The sequence below is a fragment of the Paroedura picta genome, chromosome 16, assembly GCF_049243985.1.
Source record: "Paroedura picta isolate Pp20150507F chromosome 16, Ppicta_v3.0, whole genome shotgun sequence".
Classification (NCBI taxonomy): Eukaryota; Metazoa; Chordata; class Lepidosauria; order Squamata; family Gekkonidae; genus Paroedura; species Paroedura picta.
Window position 1 is genome coordinate 30,631,108 of NC_135384.1, and position 16,172 is coordinate 30,647,279.

The following is a 16,172-nucleotide window of genomic DNA, read 5'->3' on the forward strand; positions in this document are numbered from 1 at the left end:
CCACGGGAGTTGAAGGGCCACGTCCTGTAGGGAAGGCGGCAGATGGGGCACAAACAGGCTGGGACTGTGGGGCAGAGCTGTCATTTGCATGGGGAAAAAGGCCAGGTCCCAAATGCAGTTGTGGGGCGGCCCAGCAAACTATGTCCCATCTGTCCCAGGAGCACGAGTGTCACACTTTCCAGGGAGATGTGACGGAGCTCTTTGAACTCTCCGCAGCTTTGATTTTGAGTGGACCGAAAACTTAGAGATGAGCATGGGGTGTGGAGGGGGTCTTGCCCAATCTGTCTGCCAAACATATTTTCTATTATAATAATATTGCTTCTTGTGTGTCACTCTGCCTTATGCTGTTGAGGGTCACAAGGTGGTTCAGGGGCTGTGCTCCTCCCTACCCCTCCGGCACCTGCCCCACATTTGAACTGAGGTGTTGGTAGCGTGCGTGCGTGCGTGTGTGTGTGTGTGTGTGTGTGTGTGTGTGTGTGGAGAGGGGCATTGGTTTATTGGCTGTGACGTGTTTGGTAGGCATCGCTTTTTTGTTTGTTTAGCTTTATATGGACTGCCCTCCTTTGTGGCTCAGGGCGGTTAGCTATGGCTGCTCACATTTGCCATGATGTGTGCAGAACAGTCCTAAAGCCTGATCTGTCTGGGTGCATTTAGACTGCGGATTCCCAGTTGCTATGGCCTTCCGGAGTGATCCAGCCCCGCCCAGGAGCGGAGAAACTTCCTTATCCTGAATGCAAAGATGGGCTTGTGCTGGCGGCTGGGAAGGGGCTGGTTCATGACGTCCCCTGAAGGGACGCAGGCCTCCCAGGTCCTCCTCGAGCACCCTTGACCACGGGCAGGGCGGAAGCGGCCACGAGGTGTTTGCTGTTTGTGCGGGGAAAACGTGTCTGAGTTTTAGAAATGTGGCTAAATTTCTTAGGAAACGATTTTACAAGCTGGGCCATAGATTCATTTTTTAAATCTGCAATACCTTTTAATCACAGCCTACCAAAGTATCACAAGACTTCTGCAATCTTTCTCTCTCGCTTGGACGCGGCATCCGATGGCCCTGCAAGGGGCTCTGTGCTGGCCAGGCAGCACCACAGCGCCTTCCCTCTTAATGCCTTTGCTTCTTCCGGTTCCCTGCAGGCTCTGAGCCTTGCTGTAGTCCATTGAGGCGTCCCTTGTTAGAAGCAGAGCATCCCGGCTCTCTGGCTGGACCCTGAGGGTGCGCACTGGCTCTGCTGCTCCTCGTTTTGCCTCCTTGTGGCTCGGCCAGGCCGCTGCAGAGCGGAGCACTCTAGTAAATCTGTATAGAGCCGCGGCTCCCAGCCCAGATTCTTCTGAACGCTGGCAAGTTGCTTGGCAACCTCAAGGAGGCTGGGCACCATCCAGCAAGAGGAGGCTTTTATCCGGAGAGTTGGGGAGGATCTATTTTCGGCTGTTCTGCATCCGGCAGCCCTATCTTTTGACTCCGGAGTACTCAGCCCATGCGCACCAGTATTGTCTGGTAATGATGTCCCTGTGGCCGTGTGAACAGCCTGGCATTGTGTGGCCATCTATAATTTTCTATGGAAAGTGGGATCAGGCCGGGGGATGTCGGCACCAAAACCAGGGGCCTCATTTCCATGGCAAAAGGTGGCCTCGTTCCAAGGGCAGCTCGCCTCCATTCCAGGGCTGGGAGATTATATGTTCTCCCAGTGCGTTCCTCCCCCGGAAAGCTTTGTGCCGTGTTCTTAGCGACCTTTTGGCAATCCCTGGCCACACAGATGCCTGCCTGACCTTGACCAGAGCCAGGGCCTTTCCGGTCTTCTCTCCAACCTGGTGGAACGAGCTGCCTGCTGAAATCAGGGCTTAGCACTCTCTGTGCATATACAGAGTGCAGATGCTCCACAATGGGAATGGCTCCCATGTCATACTTCTGCAGGGGGTGGAACTAGATGATCCTGGAGATCCCTTCCAACCCTACACTAAAAAAACCCCAAACTTAATAAACTTGGAAGATTTATATTACAGAACTGTGCGGTGAAAAGCATGGGGCGAAATGTGCTTTTGGATAACACCCACCCACTGATGGCCACACCTTATATCTACCACTCGTGGTGAGGAATATCTTCATACTTTTTGCCCATCCTCACTCACAGTCTGGGATGGGCATTTTGATCTCATATTGTCCCCCTCCCGTGCTTCTTTATGCTCCTTCTCTTTCTTGGCACCAACGTAGTCTCTGACGCAGCCTTTTCCAACCTTTTGACCATGGAGGAGGAACCCCTGGACTGGACTGGAAATGGAGTCATTTCACCACACCTCCCTGCCACGCCTGGGGGGGGGCAGGAGGTGGTTTGAGGCAGGAGTAGGAGTCCAGGCTCTGCCCCCCCCCCCGGCCGGTTTCCCGTTTTCACGAGAATAGCTTCTGGCGGAGTCCATTAAGGCAGGATAACTGGAGAAGGCCGAGGAACCCCCAAGCAGCTCACATGGAGCCCTTCAATGAAGTATTCCGTCTGACATATTCCACTTGTGGCCTGTTGCACTTGATGCTTTTCCATGTGCCTGGGCAAAACGCATTTCCTCTGCTCGCTCTTCCTCATTCTGCGTCGTTGAACATCGAACCTCTTGCAGAGTCCGAGAAGGCCCCAAGGTTCCCCTACCGTCTTGTGACACTTTGGTGAGGGCTAATACTGCCCAGCTTTTGTTTTGGTGGGATTTCTAGCCACCTGGTGCCCCGACTCATCTCCTTTTATTTTCCTTCTTCTTGGCCTTCTATAAATGTTGTCTCTCCTCTTGCTCCCCCTCAAATGCTTTTCAGCATCTTCAAATGGCCCCACCTTTCAAAGCCCCCAGGGCCCAAACTGCATGTGATATTGGGAGTTGTGTGTTTACCGTTCAGCTTTCTTCTGAGCTTGCATCCATATTATTCTTTGGTTTCAGGCACTGACACATGGGAATATTCATCTTTCAAACTAAATACCCCCCCCAACCCCCGATGCTTCAGTTTATATGCTAGATCACTTAGTCCTTTTCTTTGGTTATGCTACAGTGTCTTGAACAACAATTGAACTGAATGAGATATTTCAAAGGACGTCTCCTCCAGTAACAGCCAGTTTCATTCATAATGTTTGTTTATATTCTACAAACAAAGTAGCTGATTCTCAATACAGGCTGTTAAAAACCAAGGAAAACAAGAACAAAAATACAAACGCATGTAGTACAACATGAAGCGGAAAAGGCGCTGTGACCAGTTCTACGCATAGAATAACAACAGCTCCACGACAAAACCACGCCAGGCGGTCGAACCCTCGTGGCTCTTCCTGTCCTGGGGATGCACTCAGGGGCCAGGCGTTGGTCGCCTCCGGAGAACGGGGCCTGCCACTGTGTTCTGCCAGCCGGTTCAGGCTTGTTGGGGGAGCCACGTGGTTGTCATGCAGAGATGTTCAGTGTCTGCCAATTCTGAAGCCACGGGGCAGGAGCAGGGGAACTGCATCATTTCCTGCATTATTCAGGGGGTTGGACTAGATGATGCTGGAAATCCCTTTCTACCGTACATTTAAAAAGCCCCAAACTTAATAAATTTGGAAGATTTATATTACAGATCTGTGCCTTGAAAAGCCTGGGCCAAAATGTGCTTTTTGATAACACACCTACTGATGGCCACACCCTGTATCTATCACTCCGTGGTGAGGAATATCTCTCGTGCTCCCCCCCGAAGACCACTGGGCCCGCTCTCTAAGCCAATGCCTTCTGTTTCCTTTCCACGAAAGTACAGTGTGTTAGATGATGGGGCCTTGAGCTGCTCTTGTAGGACAGACTCTTCTTCTAGAGGGCCAGGACAGACTCCTGCACTCCTAGCCCAGTGGGCCTCAGAGCCGTTCAGATGTCATCTCTCCTCAGCCGGCTGCAGCCTCACTGGACTGCCGGTCCTCTGCATTATTTCGAGTGATGCTCACTGGCAGTGCCCAATGAGTCCACCTGCAGCAGGTGCTCAATTTCATGCTTTCTTAAGTTGATAGGAACTACCTTTGGAGGACAGGTTTGCAAGTTTTGCTCATCTGAGCCTGATTCTGTACCTCACATTCTATTGCACTGCCTGTCATTTTCTAAGCTTCATCACTGACTGATTGACCCAATTTTGACTGATTCTGTGCATTTTTCCCGTAGATATAGTTAATTTTTATTAGAAGACAAGCTCCCCATTGTAGCAGAAAAGGTGCCCGAATTATTGGCCACTGTTCTGCAAGCTAAAACTCACACCTGTAAGAAATAATGTCTGTTATATTTTTTTAGGTGTCTTTATAATTATTTCCCCTCTAGTTAGTTTTATTAGCAACTAACTTTTAATTCTTATTTTAAATGTCCTACAAATGTTTTATTTGACTTAGTTCATTCTAACTTTATCTTATTATATCCATTGATCTATGTCAAGGTCCCATTATCATCCCAAATATCTGCTTACTCCAAGTAGCCTGAATATATCTGATTATTACGGACCTGGATTACAGTCATTAGGCCATTAAAGGTCTTTGGAATTTGAATGTTGGTAGGCACTATGTCGGAAGACACAACTCCTGTGGCCGGCGCATGCGTGGCTTGCCACCGGGTTCCTTGGGGGAGGGGATTTTGACACCTGTTTTATAGCTCTGGGAGTGTCTGCATTTGAGCTCCGTGTGGCATGAAGCCATCGGGGTATTCACAATGTGTTCATTCACTCAAATGACCACTCAAACAATGGCCATTACAGTGAAGCCGCCTGTTTTAATCCAAAATAGGCACTGAACATAATAAGGGCTGGGATTTGGACCTGGAGCAGCCGCTGCCGAACTGTGCCTGCTGCCAGACGTGCTCCTGGGGGGCCCTTTAAGCCCCACATATAAAAACAGGCTCCCTTTATTGCCAAGAAATGTGTGGAAAACTGAAGATAAAGCAGAGGCGTCATCATGTGAACCAACATTTGATTGCATTTCGTTATCGTTGAAAAGCATCATTCAAACATATAACAGGGGAGGGGTGTGTATCTGGGGCGAGAATGCATTGGGGTTCCCTTCCTGGAATGTCTTTCCTTCAGTGGCATTCTGGCAAATTCCTCTGTTTTCAGGGCACTGCTGCTCTGCTTGCAAGGCGCCTCTGACTCAGCAGATCCCCACCAGGGTTGTGGAGAGGCAGAGCAGGCCGGCTCCCTGCGGATTAAAATGACGGCTTGGCTTTCTGTTCTTGGTGGTCTGCTGCTGCCCTGTGTTCACAAACACGGCAAGCCATCTTGGCTGCAGGGGAGGGGGAAAGGCAAAGCCAGGCGGTAAGTCTGGCCTGTCTAGCAGCCTGGCAGGATTTGGCTAAAACGTCATTTGGTGAATAATTGAGGGTATGTTGAGTGCCCTTTCCCTTTGAACTCACTGGGGGTCTCCTGCACTGCAGTCGCCAGGCCCAAACATCTCTCTGTATTCAGGCTCTCTAAGAAGGTCTTCCATCTTTCGGGATGTTTTCTGGTCTGCTTCTGGTCTGCGGAGTGTGGCATTAAAGTCAGTTTAGCTTCCTTTGGGTCATATGCTGTTATGCCCTGGATTGTTTCGGGCATGGTTTTTTTTATAAATTGGCACGTGCTTGGATTTTTTGGTACGACTTCATCGATGTCATTTGTTGTTATTGTTTTTACTGTCAGTTCACTTGTGCTTGGTTGTTGTGAGCCCATCATGCAGATGAGGAGCGGCGGCATACATGTTTTCTAAAGAAATGTGGCTGCTGCGTAGCGTCAGTCCTGCAGGTGCGAACACCATATCTGCTGGGTGCAGGGCCAGGTGGAACAAACTGACTTGGGTAGGAGAAACATCTATTTTGTAAAGTTCATGGAATTAGCCAAGGAGTACTTGGGGAATGTGGGATAGTCTAGTGGTTGGATGATGTGCAGCTTCATTTGTACCACTGATCTTCTCTTTCCCACTCTGTGTACAGGTGAAGGTGACCAAGAGCTCGGCCCCCCTCCGTCTGTAGATGAGGCAGCAAATACACTCATGACTCGCCTAGGATTCCTGCTGGGAGACAAAGTAGCCGAGGGGCAGGCAGGGCAGCCGTACGGGATGGAGGCGCACGAGGACAATCAGGTGGGTCACTCACCCCCCCCCCCAAACATGTGACACCGATGCCACAGACTCTCAATCCTGACCCGGGGCCATTCCGCACATTGGAAAAATGGTGTAAGGGGCAGGCAGGGCCGTGGCGTAACGTTATAAAAAAGTCATGCCTCCAGCCATTTCGCACCTCCTGGGTTTCTCGCTTCCCTTTGCCACCTTCTCACCCTTCTTGGCACTCCGCACGCCTGCTTGAAATGGTGGAGGAGAGGAACACACTACACACGTGACTCTCCTCTGTCTGTCAATCAAGCCAGGCAGCCAATCACCTTTCTCCATGGTTTAAAGGGTCTGTGATGCAAAGTATTTTTTCAAGTAAAACTTCTCTGTTGCTATGCCTATGCATCTAATCCTAGATGCATAGTGCTTATTTTACTGCAACCCCCTTTGGATTCATTAGCCTTGAAGCTTTAATAAAGTACTTGTGGGGAGGGGGTTAGAGAGGCATGCTTTGTGTGTTAACTGGTGGGGAATTTTTTTTCTCTGCCTGGACGATTTAACGCCTATTTGTTGCTCCAGGCAGTTTGATTTTTTTAAAAAAGCCCCGTCCCTGGGAGAAGGGGAAGGGGGGCCGGTGCGAGGGGGGAGTTGGAGGCAGAGATAGCACTACTTTGGCTCCACACATTTCCTTTGCGTGTGGTTTGCTGGCTACTCTTATTTGCTCACGCTACATATTTTGGGGAAGCCACTTTATGCGATTCCCCAAATGGCACTTTAAAATGGAGGATGTTGCTTGACGTTTGCCGCTGGGATGTTGGATGTTGACAAAACGCAACAAAAAAAAAGGCGCCAGCGAGAGGTAAGCATTTCACAATATTTTCCGGGTACGGACTAGCCCCCAATGCTTGGTTCACACAAGGAAGCTGTCCCTCATGATTCTAGATCTTGTTACTCGGTTTCTGTAGGAAGAACATTCCAGCCTATTTCTATGTCAGCCAGGGCTGGGAAGATCCTCTCACCTTCTCTCTCTTCCTTTTCCAATTTTGCTTCTAGATTTAGTCGTATTTAATAGTTTTTTATTTGTATTATTATATTTTATCTTGATGTGATATAATCATAGAATCATGGAGTTGGAAAGGGCCTCCGGGTCATCTCCTGTGACGTAATCCACCCTGAGCTGCCTGAAATAGAGTGGGAAATAAGTATAAATAATATTAATAATAATAACTTTTTAATCTGTCTCACCACAGTGGTATCCTAACAGGCAGGGGTGGAGAGGCAGAAGTGAGTCCTGGCAGGTGTTTGCATTCCTCCCCCCCCCCCCAGCTGACTGCCCGAGTGACATTTCCCCGTGATTGCTTTGCAGGCCTCGGCAGCCTCCCAGCGGATAAGCCCGTGTTCCACCCTGACCAGCAGCACCGCTTCCCCCCCGGCCAGCAGTCCCTGCTCCACTCTCCCACAGGCCAGCATCAAGGACGTCACGGCCAAGGACTGCAGCTACGGAGCGGTCACCAGCCCCACTTCGACCCTGGAGAGCAGAGACAGTGGCATCATCGGTACGTGGGGGCTCTAGCTACTCAGACTGAGCAAGTGCTTCAGGCCAGACCGGTCTGTCATTTCTCATCCACTTGCACCAGCTGCGTATAAAATTGGCCTGGGTAGCCAGCCCCACACGCCCAACAACCCCCATTATGGCCTGGGTGTGTTTTGCTAATTGAGCGGGAGAGAGGTGTCATGGATACAGCATTGTATTCAGTTGACTCGCATACCAATGTGGGTGGTGGCGCCAAGGTGGCCCTGTTGAGTTTTCAAGGCAAGCGATGGACAGAGGTAGTTTTCCCCTGCCTCCCTCAGCATAGCTACACTGGTCTCCCATCCACCTGCTGGCCAGAGTGGACCCGGCTTAGCCACCAGGATCTAATGAGGTTGGGTTGGCTTGGGCCGTCCAGGGCAGGGCTGTGAAGTTTCCCCCACTCGCTTGCTGTCAGGCTCTGCCAGGGGGAGGGTCTGCCTGTTCCACGGCCTGTAGAGAGAAACAAGAGAAAGATGTAAACATGCAAAATGAGGACAAGGAAAACTAGAGACCGACTATAGACGCAATATCAGTATCCCATTGGACCACTGGACTGAGCCCGATTGGGAAATCTGAAGGTGTGAAATGAAAAGGAGCAGCAGAGTATCTTTTTCATGTTTCTCTGTGTAATAAAAATATTTAAATATTCAGAAAGGTTTTTTACCAACCACAAGATACAACTTTCCCTGACTACCTAAAAAATAAATCTGCAAGTGCCTGAAAACTAAGAATGCAAAAATAAACTTTAAACAGTTGTGTTGTAAAAATATAATTCTAAGGCCTATTCAGGCTAAAAATGTTCTCCCCCTCCTTAAATTATTCAGCCATCTGTTTACAGTGGGTGAAATATGTTGACAAAAGACTAATTGCAGTCTCCTAAAATATAGCAAGAATAAATTCAAAGACTGCTGCAGTCATGTACATCACTAAAGTTGTAACTGAATACAGAATTTTTAGATAGCTTACTTTTTACAGCAAAGCAGTAGAATCAATGGGAGAAGGGGTACTCCACAAGTACTTAAACTTCACAGAGTATATGTGGAGAGTCAGCTTGGTATAGTGGTTAAGAGGGGCGGCTCCTAATCTGGAGAACCAGGTTTAATTCCCCAGTCCTCCTCCACATACAGCCAGCTGAGTGACCTTGGGCCAGTCACAGTTGTTGTAGAGCTGTTCTCCCATAGCTCTCTCAGCCCCACCTGCCTCACAGGGTGTCTATTGTGGAGAGAGGAGGAGGAGGCAATTATAAGCTGCTCTGAGACTCCTTTGGGTAGTGAAAAGCAGAATACACAAAATCCAGGTCTTTTTCTTCTATCTAAGTGCCCATAAGGGCCTTCATCCAAAATACACGTGGTCCCTCTAAATGGGTAGAAGGATCTCCATGCTGGACAAGGGTCAAGCTCTTGACCAGTCAGCTGAATTTACCTATGAAGATTTCGTGCAACCCTGACCTCGATAGTCCAGGCTAGCCAATCTCATCCGAGCTTGGAAGCAAGGGAGATCGACCCTGTGCAGTATTTGGATGGGAGGCCACTAAAACATACCAGGTTCATGAGACAGAGACAGGCAGCAGCCAGCCACCTCTGAAGATTTCTTGCCTTGAAAACTACTGTTGCTGTCTGAAGAACAAGAAGAGCTGTTTTCTTACACCCCACTTTTCACGACCCGAAGGAGCCCCAAAGTGCCTTACAACCCCCTTTCCTTCCTTCTCCCCCATGACAGGACACCCTGTGAGGTAGATAGGGCTCAGAGAGCGCTAAGAGAACTGTCCTGCGAGAACAGCTCTAATAGAACTGGGATGAGCTCAAGATCACCTAAGTGGCTGCATGGGGAGGACTGGAGTATCCAAGCCAGTTCTCCAGATTAGAGGCTGCTGCTGTTTGACCACAACCCCACGCTGCCTCCTAAGAGAGCAGTGATGCAGTGGCAAAACACACACTCATTTCTTTATTTTTTGCCTTTCTATGCCGCCCTTCCCCAGGGGCTCAGAGCCTCTAACAACCTGTCACTTTCAGAAGAACTCCTCGTCTTAGAGGTAGATAGTCCTAAAACAGCGATGTTCCACTATAAATCCAAAAAGCAACCACTAAAAAATCCACCCAGCCAACAACAAACAGTGGCAAAACAGTGGCCAACGGTAGCTCCGGGGCTCACACCCTGCCTGAGAGTCGGCCCGCGGCACCTTGTGTGCCAGCCCCCCCCCCCCCCAAGCTGACATTCTCCGATTTCCAGAGCAAAGAGAGGATTAGAACACCCCAGATATTGTGTCTGCACACAAAGCGTATTCCTTGGACAGACCTTGGTTGCTCTTAGCGGTGCCCCCAGACGCAGATGTGCTGCTGCTTCAGACCCCCATCTGTCTTCCTGGAGCACAGCATGGCTGCCTCTGTCTGGAAGAGGCTGATTGCTTTGTTGTGGTATTTCTTTTAGTGAATACACACATTTTCCTCTGGAGTCAACTTATCCTGGCAAGAGGAAAGTCTTAATTTTTCTAAGGATATCTTTGCACTGCCTCTCCAGAAACCTTTCCAAGGTGGTTCTCAAGTAAAGACAACACAATAAAATCATAAAAACATTATCAGTATTAAAAATTAGCCACAGGGACCAGAACCATGTGAAACAAAATTCAGCAGCCTAGAATGATGTATCTACAGGAACCCTCAGGCTAAAAACAGACCATGAAAACATCTCAGTGCATCTTCCTGGTCTCGGCTGGGGATCCCGGGACTGTTGTTTGTGGAAGTATAAAGAGCTGTGACAGGAGAGCAGAGGTCCCCCCCCCCCTCCCCAAGTAGCCTCCAGTGTGTCTTTATGTCTTGAACCCTCCTCTCAGCTGGGTCCCCTGGAAGCCCCTGCTTCCCTTGTGACTCAGGCTCTTCTCCGTCATCTCTTGCAGCGACCCTGACAAGCTATTCAGAAAACGCGGACCGCGCCAAGTATGGCGGAGAGAGCAGCCTAGAAGGCGTCTCTGCCGGGAACCTGAAGCCTCGGCCGCCTCAGAAGTCCAGCATTGACTCTTGTTTGTACCGAGTGGATGAAAACATGGCGGCCTCCACCTACAGCTTGAATAAGATCCCCGAAAGGAGCTTGGAGACCGTTTTATCTCAGTCGGTGCAATCCATTCCGCTCTACCTGATGCCTCGGCCCAACTCTGTAGCAGGTAAGTGGCTCAGGTGTCCCGATGAGAATTCTTCCTGAGTTCCCATTCAAAAACGGGCACTTTAAGTTTGGAACACACACCTTTTTTTGAAAAGTGTGCAGATGCTTTAAAAAGAGTTTCTGGAGTTTTGAGGGTTTTTCCTGTTGGTCAGGAGTCATCTGCTCCTCTTCTTCACCTGAGTCGGCTGAAATTCTGGGTAGTCTGAACCGCATGTAGAGACAGTAATGACCTGCAGGATGTTTAGATTTAGAGGTTATCATTGTTTTTTTATTTTGTTTTTGTTGTGAACTTGTTTTGTTGCCCCCGTCACCAAGTTTGGTGGATGGCAGGACAGAAATGTTTCCCATTGCAGAAAATGGCAAAATGTGGAAGGGGAGGTGTGCTGGCGGAAGAGCGGCCCTCTTGATGTGCTGTGTCTCCTGTCTAGCAATGGTTGCGGGAGAGAAGTCTGACCTTTGTGGCTCTGCTCAGTGCCAGGCAGCAAACCGTGTCTGCAGCGCTGAGGAGTCTGTGGCCGACTGGGCCGTGGTCTTCCGCAGGTCACAGCAAGTGGATCCCGCTCCGTTTGGCCCCCCTGTTAATAGTGGTTCCAGTGATGGATGTTCCGCTTGTCATGCTGACAGGAGGTGGCCAGAACCCTTGGAGAGGGGAGGGGAGGGGGCCACCACTTGTTCTCTTGCCCCTCTTGGCCTGGCACGCCCAACCAGGAAGAGCCGAGGCACTCAGTAAAAGCCTCAAAGAAGGTGGGAGTGTGTTCATTTTAAGGAGCCTTCCTTGGATCCTCCTGGTCGGATCGACTTCTGCCTTGGGCTCAATTTGCCTGTGTCCGGTGATTAAACTTCGCCCCAGTTCCAGGCCCTCCTGGTCCTCCGTCTGATCTGATGGATCCTGATTGGCCATTTGGCCTGGTGCTGCTTGGCAGTGGTCCTCCTTCGTCCCCGGTTCAGCCCTGACAGGCTCTCGAAAGCAGGACGGAGAGGGGGAAACCCGTGGCCACGAGTCCAGGGAGCTCTGCGGGAGTCGGCCTTGCCTTGCCTTGCCTTGCTGAGTCTGTGCCATGGAACATCCAGCTGACACGGCTGGGAAAGGGTCTCTGGAGACACGGTGCAGCGCTGTAATTATTATGCAGATGATATGCTGCTCTATCCCAGTCTTAAAATATTTATGTACTGCAGTGCTCTGAAACATTCACCTGGGCTGTTTCCAGCATAAAAAAAATAATGAAACAGTGAAATCTAAGATCTCAAAACAGAGACCACTAAAACAACTGACCCAGTAAAACTGAAACATAAAATAAAATAAACACAGATTTAAAACAGCAGACTCAGCACAAAATAACATGGAAAATAGAAACTAGCAAAACTCAGAAACCAAATCACAGTTAAAGTGGCTGGGGAAATTTTAAAAGTTTTGTCTGGGTGCTGACAATTGACAATGGTGCATCTAACAATACAACAACACGGTGGAGAATCTTCTGCAAATGAGGTTTGATTCTGAACTCATAGATGTTTTGGCACCTCAAGAAAGCCTCCCCACCCCCATACGGTAGAAGTACTGTTTGCATAAATCCCATCTAAATCTATGTCTCCCTGCCCCTTGACAAGCCTCTGGCAGAGGTTCCTCTGCTTTGGACTGAATAGCCAGATTTGACCATTCCAGGGAAGGGCTGGTGTGGTTTCGCCTCAGTCAGGCATGCTTAACATCCGGACTAGATTATGGCAAAGGTGCCTTACCTGTCTTGGAAGAGCTCTCCGAGACCTCAAGGAGTTCAAAAGAATCAAGCTGTCTCTGCCCCAAAGAAGGCTGCTCCAAAACCAGCTGCTGCTGCTGAGTCCCTCAAGCGATGCAGCCCAGCTGCCCAGGAGCTGCCTGGCCCCTGGTCCTGGCCCACTCCTTTCTGCCCTTTAAAGCTTTCAAGGCCACTGACTGTGTCAAGCCCGGAGGCTGAAACATTTGCATGAGAGGCAACGTGTGAGTAAACCTGCTCAGAAGTGGGCTTGATCCGTGTGCTTTCCCCCTCCTGTTACCAGCCACCAGCTCTGCCCATTTAGAAGACCTCGCTTACTTAGACGAACAGAGGCACGCCCCCCTACGGACGTCTCTGCGCATGCCTCGCCAGAGCATGGCCGGTGCTCGAGTGCAGCAGGACCTAAGAGGTAAGGAGGGCGTGGGTGCTGCGGAAGGGTCGTGTCCAGAGCGCTTTCCCCAGCCCCCGTCTACCCCCGTCTACCCCCGTCTACCCGATCGGCCTCCTGCTCCCCCTTCCTGCCTCTCCTTTGTGCCGAGTCAGGCCCCGGTAAGGTGTGCTAGTGGCTGCAAGATCCTGCCCACACTGACCGCTGCACCAGGGGAGCTGCGGGGCTGCGGCAGGACAAGGGGGCTGCATGGAGGCGAAGCTGGGAGCCAGCTGAGCGCTGGAGAGCAGAGCAGAGCAAGGGGGGGGGCGTTATTGCTCCCATCGCAGAGAAGCCGCTGTCGCATCTGACCTTCCCTGCTGCAGGGTCCCAGCAGGCTGCCGGTTGGGCCCTTGTGGGCTGAACCCGGTGGAAGACCTTGTCCACTGCGTCCCGTGTCGCCCTCCCCTGCTGGCGTTCCGATTGAGTCAAACACAGAACTGCCTGCTGGCTCCGGCTCTGACGATGATAGAATAATCTCTCCCTCCCCCCGGTCACTTTATTTCATTTCCCCATCCATCATTATTAGAAAAAGGTTTGTTTCAAGTATGGCTGAGGAATCCCTATTCTAGTTGATGGACAATTCTTTTGTTCCACTTCATTTATTTTATTTTATTCTGCACTTGCAGGGTTTTTTTTTTTTTTTTTTTTGCAATTTTCAGATTGTGTTCACTTGTTTATATATGTATATATCTCTTATTTTACTACTTTACCGCTTTGTTTGCATGGTTGTTATGGCTTCGGCTTCAACTATAACTTCAACTTCAATACAGTTGACTCTGCAGGCGCCTGGGAAGGCATAAAGTCCCTCAAAGGCCTCTTGGACCAAAGCCCACTTTCCTCGTCTGCCTCGGCTTCACTACGACCAGGCCCTCCCCGCCCCGCCCCGCCCCGCCCCGCCCCACCCCACCCTCGGGAGCAGGGGGCACGCTTTGCCTTCCGGAGTCCCTGTGGCAGGGGGAGCGCTTTGCTCCCCTCCAGCCATTCTTCCTCCATTTAGTGCTCCCCGCAGCCCTGGCAGGCTGAGAAAGCGGGACAGGCCGAGGGCAACCTGCCCTGCGAGCTCCAGGGGGGGGGGGGTGTTGGCTAAACTCTCTTTTGGCCCAGACTTTTAACAAAGAGAGTTGATCTTTTTAAGCATTGTTTGTGACAGTCTGCTTGCAGCCCAAGGGCTGTTTTACAGAGATCATTTTAAGCCGCTGTACCTGTTATGCAGTTGTATCCTCTGACAGCCCTGGCCTGGATGCCCCCAGGCTAGCACGATCTCATTAGATCTCAGAAGCTAAGCAGTGTCAAACCTGGATGGGAGACCACCCAGAGGCCCAGGTGCTGCCAGGTGTCTTTTGCCTTGAGCAGGGCCTCCGGGGCCAGGAGCCCATTGCTCTCCTCTTCCCCCCACGCCCCGGCTTACTGTCCTGCTGCGGAACAGGCCGGCTGTTCTTCCTCCTGGATGACTGCCCGGAAGTGGAACGAGGGAGGAGAAGGAGAAGGATGGAAGACCCGCAATTGGCCCCAGCGTGGGAGTGCCCTTTCCCTATTGGGGGCATGTCCCCCACTGAAGACCAGTCGGGGCAAGCTTTAGTCAGTATATCGTCATGGACACAAACCGAGTATAATTAGGGGGAAAGAGCTTCACATTTTATTACTCTTATTATGCCATCACCCCAGTCTTATTGTCCTATATCTCTCTGTGTGCATATAATTTACTTGTCCCTTGATGGAGACCCGCTGGGTTGAAATGCGCTTGGTCTGTGGCCATCCCATGTGCATCCCTTGATGTCCAATGTTGCTCCGCTAATGTGGTCAAAATTTATGTGAGGGCAATTAATCCAAAATTCAGCATAGTTCATCACATGGATGAGGCTGATAAAATCAAGACATGGAATGTTAAATAAGTTATGGGAGGACAGGTAAATTTCAGAAATGCAGGCCTAGTTGCCGAGTGCTGTGTCCAGGACTCACACCTCACCAAAGGCACGTCCATCGCTGCCCTCTAGCCAGGGCAGGTCTACTCAGACTGAAGTCTGCCCCGTGGGATCAGCTTCCAGGAAGGCTTTCTCAAGGGAATGGAGCTAGCAAGAGTGATTCATTACCTGAGAATAATCTCCGTGAAGTTGGTAGCTCACCCGGTTGCCCCAAGATTTTATTGGCCTGGAAAAACGTCCTGTTCAGATCCCGTGGATGAGGCTTCAGCCAGCCAGAGCTCTCCGTACGAGGGCCGGGGTGGGGGCGGTTGTGGAGACGCCCCTTCTACCTGATCCGTTCCATAAGTGGTGTTGAGGTCGGAATGGGTTTGAGGCGTTTTATCAGCAGATAATTTCTTTTTAAATATCAGCGTTAATGACCGGTTGTGTATATTGTGCTTCCTTTGCAGTCCGTTTTGCACCTTATAGGCCTCCGGACATTTCTTTGAAGCCGCTGCTCTTTGAAGTGCCCAGCATCACCACCGAGTCCGTGTTTGTGGGCCGGGACTGGGTGTTCCAGGAAATTGATGTCCAGCTGCAGAGCGCCAATGCCCACAGGAACAGGGGGGTGGTGATCGTTGGCAACATCGGCTTCGGCAAGACAGCCATCATCTCCAGGCTGGTGGCGCTGAGCTGCCACGGGACTCGGATGAGGCAGATCGCCTCCGACAGCCCCCACGCCTCCCCCAAACGTGAGTGCAGAATAAAAGCACCAGAGGAAAAGGACGGGGGGGGGGGGGTAAGACTGGCGCGGAACCCCCCAAGTCAGGAGGATGCTCTGAAAGTGTGCCGTGAGACATGCGAGCCTCCCGGGCCTTTGTCCTCGCAAGGGATGGAGGCCGGGGAAAGGTGTTGAGGGAGAGGCCCATTTCCCAAGCCAGGCTCCTGGGACAAAGCCCAGCCCTCTAGCCGGGGCAGCATCTGCAAACCTCCCCTGGGCTGTGTCCCCTGATACTTTTATTCAGAAGGGATTCAGCCAGACTCACATCACCGGGAGTCCCAAACACATATCCTGGGGATTAAACCTCTAAGGAAGCAGCGCTGCCTACAGAAACCAGGCCAAGCACAAAGTTGTCTCGGCACGCTGTCAGGCTGGCCCGCCCTCACCTGCCCCCTCCTTTTCCTCACGGCAGATGTGGATGCCAACCGAGAGCTGCCCCTCACCCAGCCACCTTCTGCTCACTCCTCCCTCACCAGCGGAAGCTGCCCTGGGACCCCGGAAATGCGGAGGCGCCAGGAAGAGGCCATGCGGAGGCTCGCTGCCCAGGT

At 50.9% G+C, this 16,172-nt stretch overlaps 1 protein-coding gene across 18 annotated transcripts in view; it reads left to right on the forward strand.

Annotated features, from left to right (window-relative positions):
* The window catches only part of TANC2 (tetratricopeptide repeat, ankyrin repeat and coiled-coil containing 2), a 114,112-nt gene that overhangs the window by 66,609 nt on the left and 31,331 nt on the right, over positions 1–16,172 (forward strand). For all 18 annotated transcript variants that reach the window (XM_077313799.1, XM_077313808.1, XM_077313797.1 and 15 more), the window contains 6 exons: positions 5,920–6,068; positions 7,402–7,591; positions 10,502–10,765; positions 12,796–12,921; positions 15,314–15,595; positions 16,037–16,170. In XM_077313799.1, coding sequence (XP_077169914.1) covers positions 5,920–6,068; positions 7,402–7,591; positions 10,502–10,765; positions 12,796–12,921; positions 15,314–15,595; positions 16,037–16,170 — 1,145 coding nt within the window. The remainder of the gene's footprint in view (positions 1–5,919; positions 6,069–7,401; positions 7,592–10,501; positions 10,766–12,795; positions 12,922–15,313; positions 15,596–16,036; positions 16,171–16,172) is intronic.